Source organism: Balaenoptera musculus, chromosome 11 (genome assembly GCF_009873245.2).
Source record: "Balaenoptera musculus isolate JJ_BM4_2016_0621 chromosome 11, mBalMus1.pri.v3, whole genome shotgun sequence".
Lineage (NCBI taxonomy): Eukaryota > Metazoa > Chordata > Mammalia > Artiodactyla > Balaenopteridae > Balaenoptera > Balaenoptera musculus.
Genome location: NC_045795.1, coordinates 69,790,087 through 69,815,678, shown reverse-complemented (window position 1 = coordinate 69,815,678; position 25,592 = coordinate 69,790,087). Strand labels below are relative to the sequence as shown.

Genomic DNA, 25,592 nt, shown 5'->3' with positions numbered 1-25,592 from the left:
CACACACACACATACATATACATATATACATACACACAAAAATACACACAAACTCTGCCCAGGCCACAATGATTGGTTTATTAATTAGACACATGATTCAAAATGGGCTATTTGGGGATTTTTCCTTTTTTCCATCTGGAGCAAATAGGAAAAACTCTCTACACTCCTTTGTGTGTGGTTTTAGGAATGTAAGCCTGACAACTATGTCCCCTCCTCACAGAGAAACAATTGAGAAAATAAAGTCAACCCAGAGAGATGAGGAGAGATGAGAGAGTGTGAGTGTGTGTGTGTGTGTGTGTGTGTGTGTGTGTGTGGTGAGGGAAAAGCAGAAGGAGAAGGAGGGAGGAACGAGGAGAGGGAGGGAAGGTACCAGTCCTGAATGCCTTCATCCCTAAGATCAACTCCATCCATGCTTTCTTCTATTGGGTTAGTTGAGGCAGTAAGTTTTTTCTCTTTGCCCAAATGAACATGGATTGGATTTGTGACTTTTGGAGGACATCTGCTATGTTGCCTTCTTTCATATCTCCAATCAGAGGAAGTTTGCCAGGGCCAGTGGCAGAATGCTCTGTTTATTCTACAGCTGGAGACCCCTGGTGGTGAGTGCCAAGCCCCAGAGAAAGAAGGCAAGCAGGACTCCTGGCCCTGAGGAGGCATCTGAGTGAGTTAACGGCAGCAGGCTTGGAAGCCCGTTTGAGGGCTGCCAGGTAGTTTTCAGCAGAGCCTCCTGCCAGATGTGTTCAGCCCTGGAGGCTGGGACTCAATGAGAAGGTTGTGCACAAATGGGGAACTCAGCTTAGGAAGAGAATGGCTCTAAGCCAAGAATAAAGGCCAACTCACTAACTCTCTGCAAATATATTTCTTCTATACTTTGCTCCTCCTATGTTTGTATGTTTTTCTTTTCTTATTAAAGTTGATCAGCATATTGACTACATTAATAGAGTATATCATATAAATATATAACAATACATAAATATTTTATATATGTTTATGTAATTTGTGAGTACACAGCTGCATTTCTTCTGTGTCTTCCTTCCAACACCTGGTATGAACACTAAATCGCACTCCAGGAAAAGACACTACCACCATCTAGAGGCAGTCAGGGTGAATTGCAGGCACAAGGTCCTGGGTGATAAGCCATTTCCAGAGTATGGGCCTTACCAATAAAAATGTATTTAAACTGTAACTAATGTCACTTAGTTCCCCACTGAACTGAAACACAGATAGGCGATATCAACTATTCCTTCTGTCAATAACCTTTGGTGGAAAGATGCAGCTGTGTACATTTTTAAATATCAGATGAAACATTTTGAAAGGAGAACCACTGTTTCTTTAAAGTGTTCAGGATCTTAGAATGTGATGAGGGCATGCAGGAAAAGGGGGGTTCTTTCACACCTACTTTCTCAAACACAGATTTAACAGAAGGGAAGCCAACTCCTTGGCATTCTCTCCTTTCTACATGAGCTCAAGTTTACAAATGACCTCGGAATCCCCCAGGGGCCATTCTCTGGCTAACACATGATGAGGGGCAATGTGGGTGGGACAGATGGCACCCATGTTCTCCAGTTTTCACACTCCATGGTGAGGGGAGAGCTGGAGAGTAGAAAGTCATCAGAATAACACTCTGTACAAATTAGTTGGTGAGACAGCACTAAGGAGAATAGCAAGGAAACACAGATCTAGAAAAGAGGGCATGTGCAGAGTATGTGGCTATGTAGAGATCACCACCCCCCCACCCCAACCCTCTGGTCACACACACAGAAAAGACACAGAAAAGATCCCTGGACCTTTCCACCTATTCCCAGATCAAAAAAAGTGCTCTGTACCTACTCCTTTTCAATGTCTGCCTACTTCCCCTCCCCCAAATCTCCCTCTCCTTCTACCATTACAACATCCCTTATCCTCAGTACTGGACAGAAGTATCAGGGCAAGAATATAGTAAGAACCATACTCAATGATCTGTTTTAACTTTTTGTACTGGGTATATGCAGAAGGACCTTTTCTCTGGAGACACATATAGACACACTTCAGAGGTAGAAAACAAGTGAGACCCACTGAGACATGGAAACTAAATCCTATTGGTGCATTTTATGCCTGAAGAGGGAGCACAGTATCAACACTGTCTGCTTGGCTAATGTTAACGTTATCTGACTCTGGCTGTGAATTTTACTCTCACATTACTTAGACTGCCACAGCTATTAGTGATGATCATGAAATTTGCTGGCTATTTCAATAGTGGTTAGTTTTAAATGAGAGGATTTACATACACAGGCACATTTAAAAATTCATTTTCTCAATAATCTAAGAAGTCATTTTGAAATGAGAAGGGAAAGCAAGAATAGCTTGCTTCCGTGATAAAGCCAAAAGATTCCTAAATCACTATTGGCTCTGTGTGTGTGTGTGTATCTTTGATTAAGTGTTTTTAAAAAATTTGTCTCTTTTCTGTATGATTATTTTAATAATAAGAACATCCCATAAATTCTCACTTACAGAAAACATAAATAAAACCACCCAGTAACATATGCTTGCAATGAATATTAATGCCTTAAAAATAAATAAATATAAACAAACAAATATATAACAGTAATCCTATTTTTAAAATCCCTTTTTGCATAAAGATCAAAAAGTCCTTTAAACAAACCATGGTAACACTTTGACATGGAAATGCTATCAGAATAAAGTTTTTATATTCTGGGTTAAACATATTATATTTGATTATCAGTATTTTGGATGTTCTTCATAACAAGAGATTTAGAAAAAGCAGGCATTATTATTTTTAATTGAGGAGTTGATTCTTTCAATGTAAGCAATATGAATTACCTGTCTTTTATGATACTACTCAGATGAACTGCTTTCCTTTTTAAAATCTAGACAAATTAAGAACACCAACCATTGTTTAGATTCCCATTTTGTACTGGCATTTTTCAATATTTTTGCAAGATGCCTGAACCCTGAATAATTTAAGGCATTAAGAAAGTAGCAGTGGAGGGACTTCCCTGGTGGCACAGTGGTTAAGAATCCACCTGCCAACGTAGGGGACACAGGTTCGAGCCCTGGTCCAGGAAGATCCCACATGCCACGGAGCAACTAAGCCCGTGTGCCACAACTACTGAGCCTGCGCTCTAGAGCCCGTGAGCCACAACTACTGAGCCTGAGTGCCACAACTACTGAAGCCCGCGCGCCTAGAGCCCGTGCTCCGCAACAAGAGAAGCCACCGCAGTGAGAAGCCCGTGCACCTCAACGAAGAGTAGCCCTTGCTTGCCGCAACTAGAGAAAGACTGCACGCGCCAACAAAGACCCAACACAGCCAAAAATAAATAAATAAAATAAATTTATAAAAAAAAGAAAGTAGCAGTAGAGAATAAGAATAATAAAGAAGAAGTAAACCTTCCAAGTAACATTTCTCCCTTGCTTTGCATTTGACTGTCTTGGTAAAGTGTCATCACTCAGTCCTTGAGAGTGCTACATAAATGACACTTTGCTTTTAGCCAAAACTTTTCCTCTTTTTATTGAATCATTATTACTTGCATCTGAGATTTGGAAATCCTGAATTCTTATGAGATTCACTGTATTTTAGGTTGTCTAAATATAAAAGTAATCAGATTTCCCTCTTTGAACTTTAACTGCATCTTGTATGAACTAAATTGTTGTATTTGTTTGTTCTCTCTTTCTCTTTTTAACAACCTAAAGACAACTTTGTGAATGATACTGCTAGATAATGTTAGATCATCTGGATGAGAATCTCAAAATAACTTTCTTCTAATAAAGTTGTTATTATTCAGGAAAATTTTTATGTTGTTTCTTTTTCTCCCAGTGTTTCAAAGATCTAAGTCATTGAGCAGGGAATACATTTTATGGGTAAATATCTAGACAGAGGGAGGATGCTGCCTTTGACCAGGGACACATATATAAGCAAACCCATGGACGAGAGAATATTACAGATTAACATATCTGAAAGTTGTCTTAGGGAACTGCTTTATTAGTGTACAACATGCTTACTTCAGGAATGCCCCAAAATAAGGACAATAGGAATTATTATGGGGCACTGGATTTTGGCCAATATTCATGATCAGCTATGACACATAACTGACCCCCCATTGTGGCCAAAGATTTATATTTTCACAAACTATGGTTTAGACGCCTCCCAAATAGATGCCTGAAAACAGTGCCAACAGTCAGGGCTTCGGGGCCCTGGGACGAAACCTTTCCCTTGTTTAAAGACCCCCTGAAATGCTGCTTCCTCCATAAAACCTTCCCTAACAAAGTGGAAATGGGAACCAGATGTTCTCAAACTTCACTACAAAGATAATCATATTTACTCTACAACCTAAGATACAATCTAGGACCAAATTTGTGCAAACTGTTAATACAGCTAAGTCACTGAACACTGTGGCTGGAAGAAAAGCTGGGGATTCTGTAGAGCCTGTGAACTCCAAGGGCAGAAGTGGGAATGGTTCCTCCTTTTATCCATAGCATTTAGCACAGAGCCTGGTACATAAGAAGCACTCAGCAAATGATCCTTGAATGAATTTATTCTAATCCTGTCCTTTTATTTACTTTACAAATGAGGCTCAGAGAGGAAGAGGAGTCACAGAGAACTGGTACCAGAATCTGGACAAGACTCCAGGGCTACCGCTGTCCATTTTATGTTGTGCATCCTCTACTTGCTCTTGGCTCCTTCTCTTAGTATCTTTCTTTGTGTATCTTGCCTGTGCCAGTGAGGTCAAACGTAGACTGTAACGAGAGTCTGGGAGGCTGGTACCTACGTGCAGCTGCTGATGATAGGGGCAAAAGGTTTATGATGTCACAGAGGTAAAGGAAAAGGACTTAAAACAAAAACTGCTTAGTTGAACACTATGATTTCCTTGGAAAGCAGCACAGAGAGAAGAAATGAGCTACAGAAGCAAAGAGACCTGAAATATTCCTGAACAGGTTACTCACTTCTTGAGTCATTTGTATTTATCCATCCTTCCATTCATTCATTCTTCTATCTGTCCATCCACCCATCCACTCAGCCATATTCTATTTCCAAACATGTTTTGCTATTACCAAACATTGCTTTAAACATTTAACATCTATAAAGCTTTAAATTTAACCCTGTAAAATGTCTATACCCATCTTACAGATGAATCAATTAAAGATAAAGGAGCAAAGTACCTTGCTCTAGGTCACAGAGGGCAGCAGGGTGGGGGGTTTGAGCCTTGGCCTACCTGACACTAGAGCCCCTGTCCAAATCATTCTGCCCTCAGCCTCCTGTTTTAGGGGTACAAAGACAAATGTCATGTTTTGCCTTAAGGATCTTGGAATGAAGTAAAAGAGGCAACCAAGCAAAGCATCCCTAAAATAGGAATATCTCCAAGAGTTTTGGGGAGAATTAAATAGAATTGTAGATGCAAAGCATCTAATACAGTGCCTGACACATCCAACAAGTGCAGCTGTTCTCATAAAGACCATTCTAGGCTAAGCTTCTCTGAAATCCATCCACTGCTCTACCAAATTTGAACTTCATCCATCTCTGCATTCAAATTACATATACAAAATAAAAAAATACTTCTCCTTTATTCCATGATATAGACAATATGCTTTAGGAAGCAGTTGGGGGTGGTGGTAATTGTAAATATTAAAGAAGGTTGGGAAGGATGCACGTTGGGAAGGAAATTGTTGGAGAGGAAGGGGGTCAGAAAAGAAAGGACAGATGCTTCAGAAGCACCCGGCCAAATCATCTAATGTGTCCCAGGCCTGGGCAAACATGGATGGGTCCAATCCAAGCACACAGGGCTCATGATTCAGCAAGTGGTTCAATTCCATGAGTCATTTCTGGAAAAAGAAAGTCCATACCATGGCATTAGTCCTTTGCCTGACATTTTTCTACCTCATGAAACTAGGCTAGGTTTTCCAAAACCCTTCCAGTTAATTTGAAGGGATAAACATCTAACTTTCTGCTTTTGGACTTCTCAGTAGTGTTGCTGTACACGATTGCACAACTGCTCCAGTTTGCCCCAGAGGGTCATTTCAGTTGAATCCTTTGGCATGTGATGCCTGGAAGCTTGCACAGAACCGTGCCTCCAGTTCTCATGGAACTGGGCTACATTTGGGTTTGTAATCAATATATATCCATTAATTGGGGGTCTAACCTGGGAATAATGTGACTGGAAAAAAGATCAGGCAGCTGAGCTATGACCAGATCAACAAATACATGACGTTAGTACAAAAAACTGAAAAGGCAGACCAATTTTCCAATTTTGATGTGCAGAAACAATAAAAGTAGACAAATTCTGTTGATGAAAATTAGAATTGTTTGTATCAAAAAAATTATGCCAAAAAAAGTGAAGAAAGAAAAGGCAATGCCTATGAGTATATAGTGCAAGTGTATGTTTTCTCTTGAGTAATTCATGAGAGTTACCCACTACATCTGCCACTCAGGAAAGTCCCTCCTGTGAGGACCTATATAGTCAGATTAAAATCACTGATGGTTATTTGCCATTGATTTGATATAGATTTGACTTATATTTTGACAGAGATTTAGTTTTCAAATTAGTCACTGAATTATATTGATTTTGCTTAGTCCTGTGTTGAAATGTTGTTCATTGTGTATTCTCTCTCCCTCTCTCCTTTGAGCTAGTGGAAACATAGTAACACAGTCAGAAAAAATTGTATTTCTGGCTCAAGTTCACACATTCTAGGTTGCTTAATTCTTTACTTCATTAAGCTATTCCATGCAGCTGTCCTTTAAACGGTACTCATTTCCAGGGTCTTGACCAATAAACTGTAGATTCATACACTGCTTTTTCAGGAAACACATCTAGTGTGTCAAGTGATGGATACAGGTGTTCTAAATCTATCAGTAAATACAGAGGGGGGCCTCAAAATAGCAATCCAGTTCTTTGAGTTCAATATTGCCTGAGGATCAATAAGAATGACCTACAGAATTGCATCTAGAAGCAAGGAAATCAGAACATCGGGTGTCCTGTAATACCCTCTTCAAGACTGTCCCAGGCTTAATATGGGTTATGCTGACATTACTGCCACAATACCCCCATTCATTGGGCTTTTTGAAAGAACTTTTCTCAATCCTCTGCCTTCCCTTCTATACGGAAGGAAGAAGGGTATATAAATTTCTTTGGTGCGGGTGGGGGGTGGGGAGATGTAAGAACAATTTAAGTTTTAAAATTCCACTGTTTTTATTTAGATTTTTTTTGACTTTCAAAAGAAAAGGCAATTTCATTTTAGCAATATTATGAGTAGAGTTTGTGTTGTTTTAACACCTCAAGAGAGTCATATTTTATAGTTGTGCTTAATTTAAATAAATAGTAGAAGACATTCACATATCTTAACTAAATGAGAATTTTTTGAAAGAAGACTTTAAATTTCTAAGACACTAAAAAGTAAGTCTGGGACTAGAAAGCATTGATATATTAGGGATTTTTAAATCAATTCTTAGTTTTTGACTTTACAACGTCTAGTCTTTTTTTTTAAAGAACACATTATACCAGTGTTTCAAAACCATTTCTGCTTTATTTGTATCAAATGTGTCTCTTTTAAGGTACAATGGACTAGCATGATCAGTACTATTTCGTTGAGTTAAGCATTCATCGTGGGTGGGGCTTGGCAAGTGCTGCTCATGTACTTCTCGGTTGTCACCTTGCTCTTTTCCTTATTATAAAATAGTACAGGACTTCCCTGGTGGCGCAGTGGTTAAGAATCCGCCTGCCAATGCAGGGGACACAGGTTCGAGCCCTGGTCTGGGAAGATCCCACATGCCGCGGAGCAACTAAGCCCGTGCGCCGCAACTACTGAGCCTGCGCTCTAGAGCCCACGAGCCACAACTACTGAGCCCACGAGCCACAACTACTGAAGCCCACGCGCCTAGAGCCCGTGCTCCGCAACAAGAGAAGCCACCGCAATGAGAAGCCCGTGCACCACAACGAAGAGTAGCCCCCGCTCACCGCAACTAGAGAAAGCCCACGCGCAGCAACAAAGACCCAATGCAGCCAAAAATAAATAAATTAATTAAAAAAGAAATAGTACATAATGCTACAGAAGTTCAAATACATATGAAAATGGGTACAAATTGAACATTTTTTTCCAGATACACAAGTAGACACACATTATGAGGTTGTTTAAAATTAACAAATTTGTTCTCTTAAATAAGAAATGCAAATAGCACCCTGCTTCCAAAATGGAGCTCCCTGGTCCCCCATCAGCCCATATAGGGGTTCAGCCAGAGCCCCTGTGCACTGTTCTGCTGGTCATCCCGCCATCAGGAAGCCATACGCTTTGAATCTGAGGGTCTTGCATTCATTTATTTATGGTCTCAAACACACAGTTGAACAGGGCCAATGGGAAAGGGACTGGCCAAGATTCACACGGCTGTGAACCTTGCAAAGTTCACCTCCTTTCTCAGCAGCAGGGCAGCTTGTCTGGAATGCCACAGATACACTCATATGGAACTACCGCAAAGAATAAAACGTTTGGTTCTGTAATCATCATTATGGTGGACCAATATGTTGTAACTCAGATTTCCACAGAATCCATCACACTGACCATGGGGGGAGCTAAAGTGACTGGACTTGCTCCGCTTTCTATTTCCCTTGCCTTATTCACAAAATAAATCTACTAATTTAAGATGTAGTTATCATCTTTTGCACTCTGAGGATAGTCAATCTTAACAGCCCGAGCTTGGGAACGCATATAAAAGATGTCTGTATGGGTTCCTATAAAACAGTAAATGATGAGGAAGAAAACAGGAGTATCAAAACAAAATATAATAATTTACACAGAAAGCCAGTCAAGGTAAAAGCAAATGAGTCATAAACCAGATCCAAACGTAAATAGTTATCACCTCCCCATTTTGCACTTCATTTGCATCGATTTAGCTGGTTATATAACTGTAATGAAACACTAAAATCACTAGACCTACAGTTCTCTGAAATCAGCAGCTTTGCAAACTTTCAAATTTCTGTTTTCAATGACAAGTCAACATTTCAAAGTGCAGAAGTTAAAAGAGACAAGGAATGATAAATGATGCCCCACAATTGCTGAAATCTGATTACAGTGAGATAAGAGCTGGCCAAATTCTGCTTGCATGAGTCTATACCTAAAGAAAAAGAAAAAGAAAAGAAAAGAAAAGTCTTTAGATAAATGACTGCTTCCATTTATTCCTCCTAAATATAATATAAACAAGGAAACAAAGAAAATGCAAATGGATTCAGGATCCCATTTACACTTAGGGGGAGAAATTAATAAAACAGTTCCATCCTGAAAGAAAAACCAAAAATCGACACTTTTTTAAGAAGCTAATTTATGCACTCCTGAGTCCTCATACAAGTTAAGCAGCACAGAATATCACAGCAGGCATAGAACAACAGATCTCAAGCCCTGCTGTGTTTGTTCAAGAAGGCAAGTTAAGCTATTCCTAACAGGAAACAAAACACACGGTCTGGCTATTAAACAGGGATCGTTTTGCCATACTGTGCAGCCCTGAATCCATCAATTGCTGTTCCAAACAGGATTAGAGATGTGGTTTTCTTTAACTATGGTTTTGAGAAAAATGCTTATGCCTGCTCAGAATTTTCGGGCTGATATTAACTAATATAGTGCCAGGCAAGACACGGAGTACCTTCAAAACTTTCAAGACACTGTCTTTGACAAATTCCAAAGCTGTTTGAAGACAGCACAAAATGAAGGGGAGGGGAAAACCTGTGTGTGGAAAAGTTAACCATGTGAACAGCCAAATTTGGAATACCCCAAAGAGTATTTTTTCCTTTAAGTATTCAAGGCTCCATGCTATAGTGATTAATCACACAGTGAACAACTGATGTTTAGTTCCCATAGACAGAACCTACATGGATGAATACGTAGTACGAAAACTGGACTATTTTTGTGACTACTGAACATACATTTGCAAAGGCTTTGGGTAATTCTGTTATTATTATAAAATGGAATCTCCCAGCCATTTTTGTAGAAGTCAAGTACCACGTAAGGGAAAAAAGGCAAACCTTTCTTACATATGGACCTCTCTTCATTGTTGAACTCAAGAACAATCAATCCATTGGAGAAAGTGGTTCAATTTTCACTAAAAAGAACAGTTTTGTGATGGCCTGAAGGCATCAGGTCTGTATTGCTACATGTTTTTTTTAACCAAGATTCAGGACACTGCCTATGTATTTGGTGAAAATATTTATTGGTCAAGTGTATAACCAGTTAGTACTACCCCTATTTTGTATTAAGGGTTGAAATTTATAGAGTCTAGAAATTATCTCAGAGGTGCTTAAGAATCACAGGAAAAACAAAACTTTTTTTTTTTTTTTTTTTTTTTTTTTTGTGCAAACCATTGTTCTAGAAAATAGCCAAAAGGGCTAAAAGAGAAGTTTTGGAAAACCCTCAAATTATTAGCATCACGAAAATGATAATTTATAGACAACAATCATTAATGACTGCTACACATAAGAGGGATACCCAAATGGGACATTTTTAGTTGTAGATCAGCCAAGAGATTAAAATAAGCATGTTTACAGAGACATAACTATTTAAAATATTTATAGAGAAAACAGTTGCAGATGATACAAAGAGAGATTCCAACAAAAACACAGCACAAATGCAGACACCATATGGTGCAATGTATGCACTCATGACCTCATGTGAAAAGCTGGCCAAAGACAGAGCAGCTGGAGCTACCTCCCTTTTACCCCCGGAACAACAAACTTTTGGGTTTGGAAGGGACTCATTATAATCATGGCCATGGATGGGTGAAATCTATGGGTAATGTCAAAGGCTTTGGGAAGAAATCTCTCAAAACAATTGTTTCTGAAAGCCTTTGCTTTGTTGGGATTTCAAGTCCAGTCTCCATTTCTTTCTGACTCCATGTAGGAGGTACAGGCAGGTGATACACAGAGTTTTTAATGAACCAAGAGAAGCATCACATTCCTTCTAGGCTCTTTTGACATCTCCTGATTATTCATTAGGCTTGAGTCAGGACCACAAAACACTATGGAGGTCCCAGACCACCGCATCACGTCTGACTGCACTCTTCATCTGCTCTAAAGCACTGGGGGCCAAGCTGAGCAAATGGTAATAGGAACTCTAAATTTTGTGAGTTCCAGCATATGTCAGGCTCTGTGGTAGGTGCAAGTAAGAGAAATAACTCTCATGACAAAACTACAAAGTTAGTCTCTCGTTCTTGTTGAATAACAAGAGGTTAAGTGACTTAGAGATGTTAAATGACTTGCTCATGGTCACAAACAGATAAAGGCTAGAATGGAACCCACCATCTTCTTTTGCTGGTCAAGCAGCAAGACAATATATTTGAGGGGAATTGATGATTGTAAGAACCTTAACCTTCTAGCAAAAGCCTTTGGTAACATTGGGGAGGGGAAGAGAAGGAACATGAGGGGCAGGGATGCTTATACATCAACAATGAGACTAGTGGTCCTGAGGGAGAATGCCTTCAATCAGCAATGTGTCTCTCCTCAACCCTCCTCATCTTCCAGCCCGGATACCCGAGGTTTATAGTCAAACTCCTTCTCCAAAGAGCTGAATTTCCCAGAAACTATCCAAAGAATTCTGAAATCATTTCACACACGGCTCTTAATTTTTTGTTTAAGGTAAATACCTTTCTCTATTATAACAGAAGACCATTTGTAGCCATAGTGAGGAATGGGAGGCAGGGTGATTCTTTGTCATCTAGGGTTGCAGAACAAATCTGCTGGGCAGTCAAACATCTTTGGGACACAGGAAAAGCCCCTGGAGCATCTTCCTCACTTCTGAACTTTCAATGATCATAATAATAAGCTTCACTTTTCAGGGCATGTGATGTGAGTCAAGATAAGATATGATGATAGAAGAAAAGAGTGTGATGAGCTAAGTGCTACTGAAGAATCATATGGCCCAGCAACATTTGTTCTTACCATATTCTGTGTTGGTTTGTTTTGAAATTTGTTTTAAATTCCATGGCTGATGGCACCTCAAATTCATGAGGAATCTTTTACAAGCGAATGCTTTTGTCTATGGATCAGTGGAAATTTGATGAATAAATACTAGTAAGTTGAGGCCAGTCCATTTTTAGGCACTGAGTTTAAGTCGCTTTGCAAAGAAATTTCAAATGTGGGCAATTAAGCAAGCATGACCTATCAAAGATGCCGAGCCTTCCAGATAATGTGGAATTCTGACCATATATTTACCCTGGAAGCTGTTGCTCTACTCAAATACTTTAACTTTTAATGAAGTGTTCAGTCCTTTTGTGATGGCACTGAAGTGTAATCAAACATTACCACAAGCCAAGTCACACACTAGCATGTCTTGCCTTGTTTAAATATCTCAAATATATTTGAGTAATTGTGTAATGATTTCTGGGCCTCTGGTTGTCCATATGGTCTGAACAGACTGTCTTTTGTAGAGCAGTTGTGATATCTCTCTTAGTGAGAAAAAACCAAATCATCTCTGATTTGGAGAGCTTAGGAGGTACTGCTTAAATTTCAGGGTGGCGCCCTACCTCAACTCTTGAAATGAAACCAACTCACATCTGGGCCCCAGAAATTACTCTTATCTTCTGAAAATCTTGCTTGTGTTTGTGAAATACACAAGAACAACGCAGCAGGCATCACGTGACATGTTTTCTGCCATAACTGTCCTTAGGATGCAGTGACATGCCATGGGAATGATACAGCAAAGCCAGCACTGCAACCACATGGAATCTTTCTGGACAGAGAACATTCTAGATGGTGGCACCAGATCATCTCAGACAGATAATGAGGACCAGTGAAAGGGTCTGACCATTGGCAAGAACTCTGCTTTAATGCTCTCTGGGTGGTATGGGTGTTGAGACAAGCAAAGCAGCTGTTGATTTTGCAATTAATGAAACCCAAGGTGAGTTTCAGGGATTTGGATTAAGAGCCCAGAATCTAAACATGGTTACTGGGCTTAATTAATTATTCATATTATCTGTCTCCCCAGGAAAGTATCCCAGGGAAGATCTGGAATGCTATGTTGGAAGGAATGTGCCAAACTTACACTTGACCTATTATTTGAGAATTCTTAGCAAAATGGTTGGGCATAGATTCATCCCCAAACCACTGGCCACCATACGGCTCTCTGGTGGGACTAAGTTGGCAAGGGGCTAGTGGACAGCTAAGTCTGTTGGCCTTTCTGTTCCTGCCCAACTTCAGGCTCCCGAAGTCCTAAGAGGAAAACCATTTCACTGGTCATGAACAGTGCCGAATGCACAAGACCATGGAGGCATGCACAATTCGTGAGTTCTGGGGATGACTGGAATGTGATGGAAAAGAGTTTACCTTTTGTGCCTGAGGGAGCTGAAAAATAAGGGGGAAAAAAGAAGAAAAAACAATCATTATATAAGAAGTCAAGATTAACTGTAAAACTTCATTTGGCTGTCATTGGCAAATGGAAAGACCAAAACGGGGAGAGAAAGAGGAAAATAAAAACTAAAGCCTAGTCACTTCCCCATATAAAGCTATGGTGCTGGGACTTCCCTGGTGGTCCAGTGGTAAAGAATCTGCCTTACAATGCAAGGGACTCGGGTTTGATCCCTGGTCAGGGAACTAAGATGCCAAATGCCGAGGGGTAACTAAGCCCGCACGCCACAACTACTGAGCTTGCGCACCTCAACTAGAGCCCGCGTGCTGCAAACTACAGAGCCCATGCGCTCTGGAATCTGTGCGCCACAACTACAGAGCCCACGCGCCCTGGAGCCTGCACACCACAACTAGAGAAGAGAAAACCCACACACCACAACTAGAGAGAAGCCCGTGCACCATAACGAAGAGCCTGTGCACAGCAACAAAAGATCCCATATGCCTAAACAAACACAACTAAGACACAACACAGCCAAAAATAAATAAATAAATAAATAATAAATCTTAAAGAAAAAAAGTTATGGTGCTGATTATTCCACCTGCTATCTGAATCTGCTGAATCTGTAGAGTCAACAGATAATCTGTGAGTTTGACAGTGCGTGTTTTGGGTAGTTCTGGACCTGCAAAGCTGGACCTGAGCTTATTCTGTCCAGTGGCCCAAAGCACACACTATGAAGGCCGAGTTCTTTCTTCCTGTATGCCAACAGTTCCCCAATGCGGAGGACTGTCTGAAGACATGTGGGGCTGCCAAAACTGGGGGCAGTGGAGGGAGCAAAAGCTATTGGCCTCTAGCAGGTGGAGGCCAGGGAAGCTGCTAAACATCTTACAATGCACAGGACAGCCCCCACTACCAAGAATTATCCTGCCCATCTGTCAACTGTGCCGAAGTTGAGAAACTGTACTGTACATAAAGGTAAGACCATTAGAAGAATGTTGTTTTTAAAGTCAATTTTTCTTGCTTTGTAGCACAGTAACTGTTCCCTTTATTGGTGGTTAAGGAAGCATGAACAAGGATTTATGCATCTGAAGTAAGGCTGATAGTCTAAGAACAACAGAAAGGCAGTCAGTCAATCCATAAAATAAGATATAATAGCTTTCCCAATGGCACAGGCAAGGAATTGAAATTATAGGTATGTGGAGAAAGATTGAATATTTATGAGATATATTTATCTATTTTTCTACATTGAGTCTATTAGGCTGCGGTTTAATGTCACGGTGTTTGTGATTGCCATTACAGCGTGCAGTGTTTCGAAAAGCATTTTCTAATCTGGAATGGAAATAACATTATCCATATATTAAATACCAAATCTAAGAATTACATCATTTTCAAGACTTACTTTTCATAGAGACTAACAGTTATTGAGTGTGAACTTGTCACTAGGCACTTTGTTAAGCCCTTTATTTGCATCACCCCACTAAATCACAACAACCCAATACTAGGTACTCTTATTATCCCCATTTTACAGATGAGAAATAAAATGGCATTTAGAGGTTATGTAATTATACGATGTTCCATAGATAATAAATTAGAGAGTGGGGTTTCCTGATTTTAGAACGTACAAAATCAATTCAACTCACATGTTAATAAAGGCCACAAACAGTTGGGAATTGTGATGACAAACTCTCTCTGTCTCTCTAGAGTTTATAACCCTGCAAGTGCCAGAAGATGCAAGATAACTAAACGAGATATCCTATGGTCTTCATTTGAATCTTCTGCCTTTTCCATTCTTTTCTCCCTGTGAACAATGCTCTCTCTTCACAGACACTAAGACTGGGGCTTTCTTGAACCCATCGTAAGGCCCTGCCCTGTGGATGGAGCCCAACAAAGGCTAGAAGGGATAAACGCAAACCAACAAGGTGTCTTGGATCTCAGAGACTTCTCCAGAGAATGGTACAGAGAATGTCCACAAAGGGCGGACCCCAACCTCCCAACAATACATTTCTAAGCTCTTTTATGCCGTAAGGTCTCCCAATTTAAGAAGACAGGAATGCAATCATGTTTTTCTGATTCTTTGCTCCTACTTAAAGCTGCCACTATTAAAAAGGAAGCTCACATGTTTCTCTAGCACTTCTCAAGAGTGCAGAAATGTATCAAGAGGTGAGAAATTGAGCCTAAAATGAAGAATCACTTAAAGAAGGGTCTCTTAAATATTAAACATCTTTTCACACAACGGAAAAGAAACCTTGGAGATATGAACATTAATAGAATGATAAATGTATGTTTCCTTAGGAAAGCATTTGTGTTGAATCACAGCTTATGTCATATGAAATGCATTGGGGAGCCATGAGAATTACAATTGTTTGATGAATTAAAATAAATACCAAAGTTAAGTCCTGCACAAATTGTGGGATTTGACAGGCCTTTTAAAAAGGAGAGCTGCCTGCCCTCTCTCTCTCTCTCTATCAGTTTTATCTTGGTGGAGCAGGAAACACCTCTTTTTGACTCACCCGTTTAAGCACATGAGAAGAAATCCTGGGAAGGAAAATGAGAGACCAGGCCTTTGTGGTAATGTCCTCAGTTTAAGACTGCCCTCAAGTTCTCCACAAAACATATATTTTCCTCAAGAAATAACTCATGAGAACAAAGAGCAACTTTCCTACCAGAGCTTTTAAATAACATAAATTACAGCTTGCAATGCCCTATACAGGTTGCACCTCAGAGAAGGAGCCTCAGAATAGAACGTAACAAATTAAGATGGGCTCACTGGCAGCCACAGACTCTACTGCTCGGGAGTAGGCTCTTCTGATGACACATGGTCACCGAATACTCACAGTGTGTAGAGTCCTGAACTGGGAGCCAGACCAGCTGGACGTTAGATCCACCCTGGCCTCTGACTAGAGCCTTGAGGCACGTGCCTTCCAGCCTTTAGCCAGAGTGCTTATCCTTAAAAAAAGATGAGGGAGGGAGGGCTTGGGAATGGGCCAGTCCTTGTATGGCAAGAAAGGTTAGCCTCAAGAGCCAAGTCTAACTGATTGGTAATGGATTTCTATAGGGTTGTGTTGAGAAGGATTCTGAAGTTATATCTGAGTTTTGCTGTAAAGAATATTATAAACAATTAGCAATGTCTGCTGTGGGCTCAAAATAAGGAGTGGCAAAACATATCCCTGGACACAATGATCCCTAAAGGTCTCATTGTACTTTTTCTTTGTAGTTCTGAGCACATCTATAATTTGTATGTAAGTTAGTTTAATGTCTCTCCCCTGCTAGGTCACAAGCTCCATGAGGGCATGAGGGTACCTGCTCTGTATGAAAGTCTCTATTAAGTTCTCTATTTGTGACTGTGATATGGTGCTCACCTGGTTAAAGAAGGTAACTTATTATTAGGGTACACCTAGGGTGGATGCCAGGGAAAGACAACTGGGGTAACTGACTGCAGTCTACACCCCCCCCCAAACACAAAGACCATGTTGATAACCCAAGATAATGGCTTTCAAGAGAAAAAGAAATATCTCTGCCAGAAGGATGGATATGAAACTCAGATTTCAATATGCTTGGTACAGATTTCTGCAGATGTGCAGATTGTCTCACTGACCCATGGATGTGCATAAAACCAGCCTGGGAACTTCCCATCATCACTCAGCCTGAGGCAAGGCAACTTCTCTTCCTCGAAGACCTCTTCTTCTTCAAAACCACCTTGTCAGGCATTGTCAACTGGGCTCCACCTCTCTGGGTCTGTTTCCTTACTTACTACAACAGGGTCTGCACAGGCAGCTTCAGATTCCTTCAGGCCAAATGCCCCCTGATTGTATGACTCTATATCCAACTATTCACATCCTCTAGTCACTTTTTAAAAGGAAGGATAAAGAAAGAAAGAAGTTGTAGTACGTGATGGGCTTGTACATTCCTAGGGAAAATTCCAACGGTGTAGAATGCATTCATGGGACACTTCACATTCAAACCTGGAAAGACTAAGAATATGTCATCCAAGAGAGTGACAGGGATGAAGGGCACAGTAGTAACAGAAGCAGCCACTCTTGAGTGACTGCTCTCAATAGACCAGGAACTTGACTAAGTGCTTTACCATCTTGAGCAATTTTGGTCCTCACAGCAGACCTCTGGGTTATATATTAGTATCATCCGCAGTTTATGGATGAGGAAATAGAGACTATTTAAAATGGCTAAGAACCTCGCCAAGGTCACCCAGTCAGGAAATGCTGGAGCTGAAAGTCAAGTCAGAGTCACGTCTCTCTGCAGCCCTCACCTCTGCTTTAACTGTCAGGCTCAAGGTTCTGCTTCTCATGCAGACCAAGGGCGCTAGCACCAACCCAAGGTTTTGGGGGCCTCTCAGGCCATTCCATCCACGAGTCCCCCATATGAGGAAGGGGGAATGAGGAATACTGGCACCACCCCTTACAGAAGAGTCTGGATGGAGGATCTAGCCTCCCACGCTTCTCAGCATGTAGTGTATGATGTATGGTGTAGCACAAATAGTTACCATGTCTTCTCCTGTCACAGACACACTTGTTCTTCCCTCATCTTGGAATGCTCCCTCCTACCCTCCCCCCTTGTCCAGCAAACACCTACTTCACTGGTCAGTTGTCACTGTCTTAACAAAGCCCTGTCTGACGTCTCATATCAAATGTCCTCATCACATGCCCTCATAATATCACCTATTGCCTATTCATAGCATAGTTACTGCTAGTTGCAGTAACTGCCATTCTGCCCTTTTTTGGTAACAGAAACCCACCTTTTAGCCAGGCTCAGCTAAACGACCCTATTAGAAACTTGGTGTGGCTAAATGATTCAGTTGTGGTCAATGAGATATCCATGGATGTGGTTTTTCCAGATAGTACCCTTGAAAGAACTCCTTCCATCCTGCTGCCAGGAAGGTAGATGTGATGGCTGGTGCTTTAGCAGTCATTCTGGACTATGAGGTTGTCTTGGATGGAAACCACATGCTGCGATGTTGACGACAGCAGTAATGACAGGCAGTTATAATAGCTATGACATACTATCCACCATTCTAAGTGCTTTACCTATATTAATTTATTGAAAAGTCACAGAAACTTTATTAGGTAAGTTCTATTATTACCTCAATTTTCCATGAAACTACAAGGTCACATAGCCAGAGAGCAGCAAAGATAGTGTTTGAGAAGGGAGACCAGTAAGAAGACTATTGAATAATCTGAATGAGAGATGAAAGAGACAGTGCTGGTAGTGCAGGTAGCAGGCAGTGGTCTGACCCTAGATCTACTTGAGAGAAGAGATGATGGACTGGATGATAGATAATATGAGAGAAGGACACATATCAAGTCTGCATCTAAGGCTTTTGGCCCAGGTAAATGCAAAAATGGAGCCTCTGTTTACTGAGAAGAAGACTATGGGAGAAGCATTTTTGAGGAAAAAAACCCCACAGAGTTCAGTTTTGTCTAAAACGGACAATTTGAGCATGTCCCCTAGTCTTGCAGGCAGAGGTGCAGGGTAGGCAGCTTGATCACCGTGAGCATGCAGACAAGGTCACCCAGGGAGTGAGTACAGGGACTGAATCATGGGGTAATTGTGGGGCACCAGTTAGAGGCCTGTGTGCTAGGGTGGGCCAGGGAAAAGAGCTGTGAGGAGCCACAGGGGAGGCGGAAGAGATCCGAGTGTGATTGGAGTCCTTGATGGTAAGTAAAGGTGTTTCAAAACGCAAGACATTTTCTGCACCGAGGGGAAGGGAATGTTTTTGTTTTAACTTTCCTCATTTACTTCATTTCTATCTCAGAGTCCCATAGAGAGCCAAAGGGGCAAGTGAGGGGACATCCATCACTCCAGCTCAATGAACTTCTGGAGTTGAGTGGACTCTTTTTCAAAATAAAACTCAATTAAAGATCTATTGATCAAAACAACACATTCACTATGAAATATGTAAAGACCAAATGGGACATAAAGTATTTTCCTGCCAACTGTATAAAACAAAACAAAACAAAAAAAGCCGGGTCTACATATGTTTATTCCATTTGTAAAACTGGCCCTTTGCCTTGGGCCTTATGAATGAGTGATAAATCCCTGTTTGCTGCAAAGGTTCCCTGTGTTCATTTTTTTTTTCTTTTTCTTTTTTCCTGTGCATGTTTACATTTATAATCTTCCATTCTTCTTCATTAAGCAATGTGGATAAAGATTCCTACTCCTATATGTATCAGAGGAAGTTCTGTTCATTGGTTCAAACTCCAAAACCTACACCAGGCGGAGAAGGCCTCTGATGAGCTAGGATCCAGTGGTAGAGGTTCTGTCCACATCCACCCACTTCTGCCACCCCACACCAAGCCACCATTGCTGCTCATCCATCTCCTCGGTTTCACTCCTCCCCCTGGTCCTTCCTCTATACTGCATCCAGAACAATCTAAAAGTATAAGCCTGGTGCTTTGCTGGCCCTGTTGTCCAAGCCTCGCTTGCCTCAAAGCCTTCATGTGGCTATTCTTCTGACTGGCTGATGCTCTCCCACCATGTCAATTCCCTGACACCCCCCACGACCCCCGCCTCACTGATTCCTACCCATCTGTCAGATGTCAGCTCTGAAGGCACCTCCTCTGACAGCAGTTCCTATCTCAACCCCAAGTACCTTTCTATGACATCATCTTGTTTATTCCTGTCTTAACATTTATGGCATTCTGTAATCTTGTTTATATTTTTACTACTTCTCCACATAAGAACTGAAGATCCATCTAGGGGCCACATGAATGAACAATTTATTCATTGCTGTATCACCAGGAACTAGACCTGTACTGTACCTGGCCCTTGGTAAGAATTCACGAAGGAGTATTTGTTGAAGAAAGAGAGGGAGGGAACAAGGAAAGAGAAAGGAAGGAAGGAAGGAAGGGAGGGAGGGAGGGGGGGGGAGAAAGGGAGGGAGGAAGGAGGGCCTTTGAGTTTAGTAGAACAGGTTTCCAATCCCACCTCTATCTCTTATGAGCTGTAAGGACTTAGGCAACAATATATCATCTCTGAGCTCTGGATTTCTCATCTGTAATATTATAGTAATAATACTATTTCATGGATTACATGAGATAAATACATGTTGAGCCCCTGTGAAAGCCACTGGCCCATAATGGCTGCTGTTTTTACCCCATGACCTTGTAACCTCTAGAGTTTTCAGGGGTGCCCCAACCTGGTGTTGTGTGAGAAGTATACTAATAAGCAAGGGCCTTATGGTCCACAGATAAACCCACAGACCTAAGATCACAAACATTCTCAATGGGCCATCACTTCTTCACAGTGGGTTATGTGAAGAAGTGATAAGGACTGAATAACGTGCTTACTCTTTACAGTGGACATGTGTCTCTTTGCTCTCACCATCAACTCCCTTCTTTCCTAGTAGTGGCCCTAGTAGTAGGGCAGTGGTCCCCAACCTTTTTGGCGCCAGGGACCGGTTATGTGGAAGACAATTTTTCCATGGACGGGGGCGGTGGGGTGGTTCAGGTGGTAATGTGAGCGATGGGGGGCAGGGATGGTTCAGGCGGTAATGCGAGGGATGGGGAGCGGCAGATGAAGCTTCACTTGCTCGCCCACTGCTCATCTCCTGCTACGTGGCCTGGTTCCTAACAGGCCACAGACTGGTATCGGTCTGCGACACAGGGGTTGGGGACCCCTGTAGTAGGGTAAGGCTCTACTCCAAGCCCCATGATGTGGGCAGTGCCCAGACCTCAGTCAATCAATTCATCACTGGCCCCAACAATTGGCTCAGGGTGGACATGTGACCTCACCTAGTCTACTCAGGACTTTTACAGAAGTAACCAAATATCAATCCCCCATCCTCCTTTCTCTCCTCCTCCCTTTCCTCTCTCTCCACTAGAGTCTCAGAGGATGTGCTGCTGGGGACAGATCATCAAATGGGACCTGAGAGTGAAGCCAGCACCATGGAAAGCAGGGCAGTGAGACAGATAGAACTCAGCACCAGTGGTGTCACTGGAGCCCATGTCCATCCATGAGACTTAGCTTCTAGAGGCTTCCAGCTCAGTACGAGGCATGGGGACATCCTGAGTGAACTGAGTTTTTCTCATTATTTCCGCAGATACTTGTAGCTGGCCATCTCTAGGTACAGACCATGGCTACTCAGAGCTAGATTTTACTCATACAGATCAAGAGACTTATCAAAATATTTCTGTACCGTTTGCTCAGCTTCAAAAATACTCAGCAGTAATTTCCTCAAAAGATTTCCAAGGGTATGTGTGAAATTTCCTTACAGACACACATGGCATCATATTTCTCCAAAAAACAGAAGCTATTTTGGCCTCTCTGAGAATATTAGGTAAGTCAGGAGATAAAAGGGTATCTCTCTGTGTCATTTTCCTTCTTAGAATCTCCTCCTCCCTGGGCTTTATCATGAGTGTCACTTTACTCCCACTGCCCCATATTCTTTCTCTAGCTCCTTAAATGAGGACGCCAGGCTGCTCCCTCTACAATCCCTAGTCCCGTGGCTTTATCTAGTCCCTTGTCATGGCGGTGGTGAAGAAGGATGAGGAGGAAAGAGTAGGAGTAGAGGTAGAGATAGATAACCCTGCAGAGTGGAAGACAAGAACAAGAACAGGGCCAATAAAAGAAGATAAATATAACTGACTTTTCTACTTTGAAGTAATTTAAGTACCCATTCCAATTTTCCCTTCATACCCTATAAGTTTTTCAAACCTTGTTGGAAAGATCATGAAGAGAATGGTATGTATGTATTCCAAATTGTCTTACTTTTATTGGTTTGGGTATTATCTTGCCTAACCATATATAATTTAATAGTGATTTCTCAACATCTAGTTTGGGATACAGATGGAACTTTAACTTCTTTTTCCAACATCATATTTAAAGTCAAGAAAAATACAGACAGAAAGCCCCATCTTTGTAATACACATGTTGTTTAAAATGTTTTTTTTAAAAAAAAATCACACAAGCAATGCATGTTTCTTATAGAAAATTAGATATCAAAGATAAGCAAAAGAAGAAATTTAAAGCCACTGATGATGCTAACATCCATTGTTGATTTCAGTTAATGCCAATTATTCAATTATTTGAATATAAAAATATTACTTATTGAATTCCTTATTATTAGCTATCTAGGCTGTATTCACCTTGTCACTAAATGGATGACACTGTAATAAACATCCTTGTAGTGAAATTTTTGCATACACTATCAACTTTTCAAGAAGTTGAATAATTGATCAAAGGGCATTGCGTATTTCAGTGCAAGTGTTCTCAAGGAAAGTTGTCCTGATTTACACTCTGACCAGGATTCTCTCTTTCCAATGTCAGTTTCAACACTCCAAACCAACACTAAGTATTATCTATCATCTTAAAAAACCTCCCAGGAATTTAAAAATACAGATTATATGGATGAGTCTTTTCCATGTTCCAAATGAGTTTAAAGCAGAGAAAATATTAAACTTCAAAATGCCTAAAGGGCGAGGGCTCCCTCTGTTTCAGGTCTCCAGAGAACACTGTCCTGGCCACTGCAAACTAGCATCCTCAGGTTATTTAGTAGAAAAGATGTAGACTGATAACTAAGGGTCAGGTTTTTCAAACTGAACTCTGAATGAAAAAATCCAGTGTCTTTTTTTGCAGCAGTAGAGCCCTGCCTAGATGAAAGGCAAGCCCGCATAAATTATTCACTTGATGGCAGACATTTTTGGGGACATGGAAAATGTGGATTATTAATGGGCAGACCAGAACAATTCTCACATTACATATAGCTGAGGACTATTGGCTGGGGGAAAGCCCCAGACATTTTTGCTTGTTATAAAGGTCTGAAAATTCTCACAATAAGAAGTTATTTCTCATCAGGCATGAACTCTGCACTGTATCAGAAAAATACATTTCCAATTAAAATTGTCATTCTTCAGCCTTATTTTGGGTGGCCATCTTGCTGAAAAATTATCTGGAGTTCTGGCAATGTGGGAGAGCCCAAGGTCCTGACAGTTCCCTGTGAGAACATGGAGTTGGTAGAATCAAAAAGAAATTTGGCAAAGTTCAGATAAAACCACCACCATGATGTGTATGTATTTCCTGCTTGGAAACCACATTGTTCCACATGGCAGGCCAGGGATCAGTGTAGATTAAGGAGGATCTGATAGGGAAGGAAGCTCTTTTCTGCAGGATTCATTTTGGAAATATCTGAACAGGATGCAAACCCACTCAGACCTTCTCCTGAACTCCCACCCTACCAGTGTCACTTTTCAACATTGTGACTGCTTCCAGTTGGATACTCTAAGCTGCTGGTTTTAATTAAAACTTAATTTGCAAAAATGTTTCATAATTTATGCATGTCATGTAATTCCTCTGAGATGAACTTGGAGCCAACTCAGGGCCATATAAGGAGACACTATACTGAGAAGGATGGGGGAGGAAAGGGATGTAGGAAGAGAAGTACCAACTGGCTCAACAGAGGAAGGTCCTGATACTTTGTTTCAGCCTCCCACCACTTGGAGCTGCAGACACCTGGGAGAGACATGGGCTGTGATATCTAAAAGCAGGGAGCCATTTGGCAGGTCATAGACTCAGAGAACCAGAAGGGTCAGAAATGACCAGAATGGCCCTCCGAGAAAGGCCTTACCAGGGGAAATGGTGAGCCTAAGAACTTGAAACCCTCCAAAATAGATGAATGTGTTCCTACCCTCCCCACAGAAGGAGACAAAAAACAAAACAAAACAAAACAAAAAACCCTCAGAGGAAAATTAATGAAAACTCAAGAGTCTGCAATGAAACCGTTACTTCACTCAACAGATGTCTTCAAGAGAATTTGCAGGGATCTGCCAAACTGGTGAACCACAAAGAAATCTGTGTGGCAACTTAACTAGAAATATTGGGCCCCCAAGAAAGACAACTTCCCCTCAACACACATCCTTTATTAATGGCAAAATGAATGATGTGCAGTCAACCTCCATGTCTGCAGTGGAAAGAGTATATAGACAGTGTTTGACATAAAAAAGGAAATCGATGCAGCCAGAAATAAAGGTAAATGAGTGGTCTGCATACTCACAAAGGATGGGCCATGTCAATGCTATATTTTTAGTGGCCAATCTGGTAAGTTACACATTTCATTGATAGATTTATTTCTATCTTTATTTCTATCTCTATCTCAAAGTTTCATCTTGGTCTGTCCATTTCCTGTCACCTATGAAAAGCTTAATAAGCTGTTAAGTAAAAGCAAGAGACTATACAGTTCTTTCATCCATCAAGCCTGTATCTCACAGAAGTGGACACATTAAATAGAGAGTCAAGGGTAAAGGTATGAGCTGTGGGTGACAGATGATCTCTGATGACATTCTCAATTAGGGGACCCTTCAGGAAACCCCCAGCTCTGTGATTCTAGTCTATGAGAAGTTCATTTCTACGAAAAATCCATGAAAATTTCCTTCTCTTACATATTGTTTTCACCTTGGCCCATCAGTGCATGGATTTTTCACCTGAACAGAGAAGGAATGGCCAAAGCCATGTGTTGAATGATATTGGTTCTCTTTTTGCATCTAAGCACTTCTCAAGTCAAGACTGGATCCAATTTACTAATGATGAGAGCTTGCACATGCTGAGTGCTCATGCTAAACCAGGCCAGGAGCTAAGGGCTCTGAATGTGTCCTCATGAAAAATTCTCAAGACAACTGTAGGGGCCAAATACAGTCATTTACATTCTAAAGACAGGAAAACTGAGTCTGACCCCAAACCCTGTTTTTTGACCCAATAGGATTAATAAGTCAAATAATCCTATTAGTCTTTCTCTAAAAACTTAGAATAATCTATTAGTGCATAATTAAGGGAATATGAAGTAAAAATAAAAATGAAACAGTCTGCTTGCCAATAGGGTAGAAGAGAGCTTTGTCCTCCACTCAAGCCTGCTGACACACTGAGCACCATACTACTTCAGGCTTATTTTTCTCATGTCTAGAAAGGAGATCTATTAATATGCTGGGACTGCTAATCTCTCAAAATACACTTGCTCCCCACCCCACCAAATCTGGGATTTGGCTATCTTTTTTTGCCAAACCCCAGATTTTTTTGCCAAACACATTTGGTTTTTTTTTTTTTTTTTTTTTTCCAAACACATGTTTTTCCACATTTTGCCAAACACATGTTCCTATAATATTGAAGTCCATGTGTATTTCCTAGGGCCTTTTTTTCTTGTCATCTTACAGAATGACAGTTTTACAGTTTTTTTTTTTTTGTCTTAGTTAAGAAAGTCAAGTGCTATCAGTGCCACTTCAGTTCAAATCTCAAAGAGGCCAATGTGCTTCTGAAGCTCACCTTTAAAAACCAGAGAGGGGACTTCC

At 41.0% G+C, this 25,592-nt stretch overlaps 1 protein-coding gene across 1 annotated transcript in view; it reads right to left on the bottom strand.

Annotated features, from left to right (window-relative positions):
* The window catches only part of CACNA2D3 (calcium voltage-gated channel auxiliary subunit alpha2delta 3), a 768,110-nt gene that overhangs the window by 212,173 nt on the left and 530,345 nt on the right, over nt 1-25,592 (bottom strand). Inside the window, 1 exon segment of the mRNA XM_036869418.1 lies at nt 13,287-13,304. Within this exon segment, the coding sequence (XP_036725313.1) occupies nt 13,287-13,304 (18 nt within the window).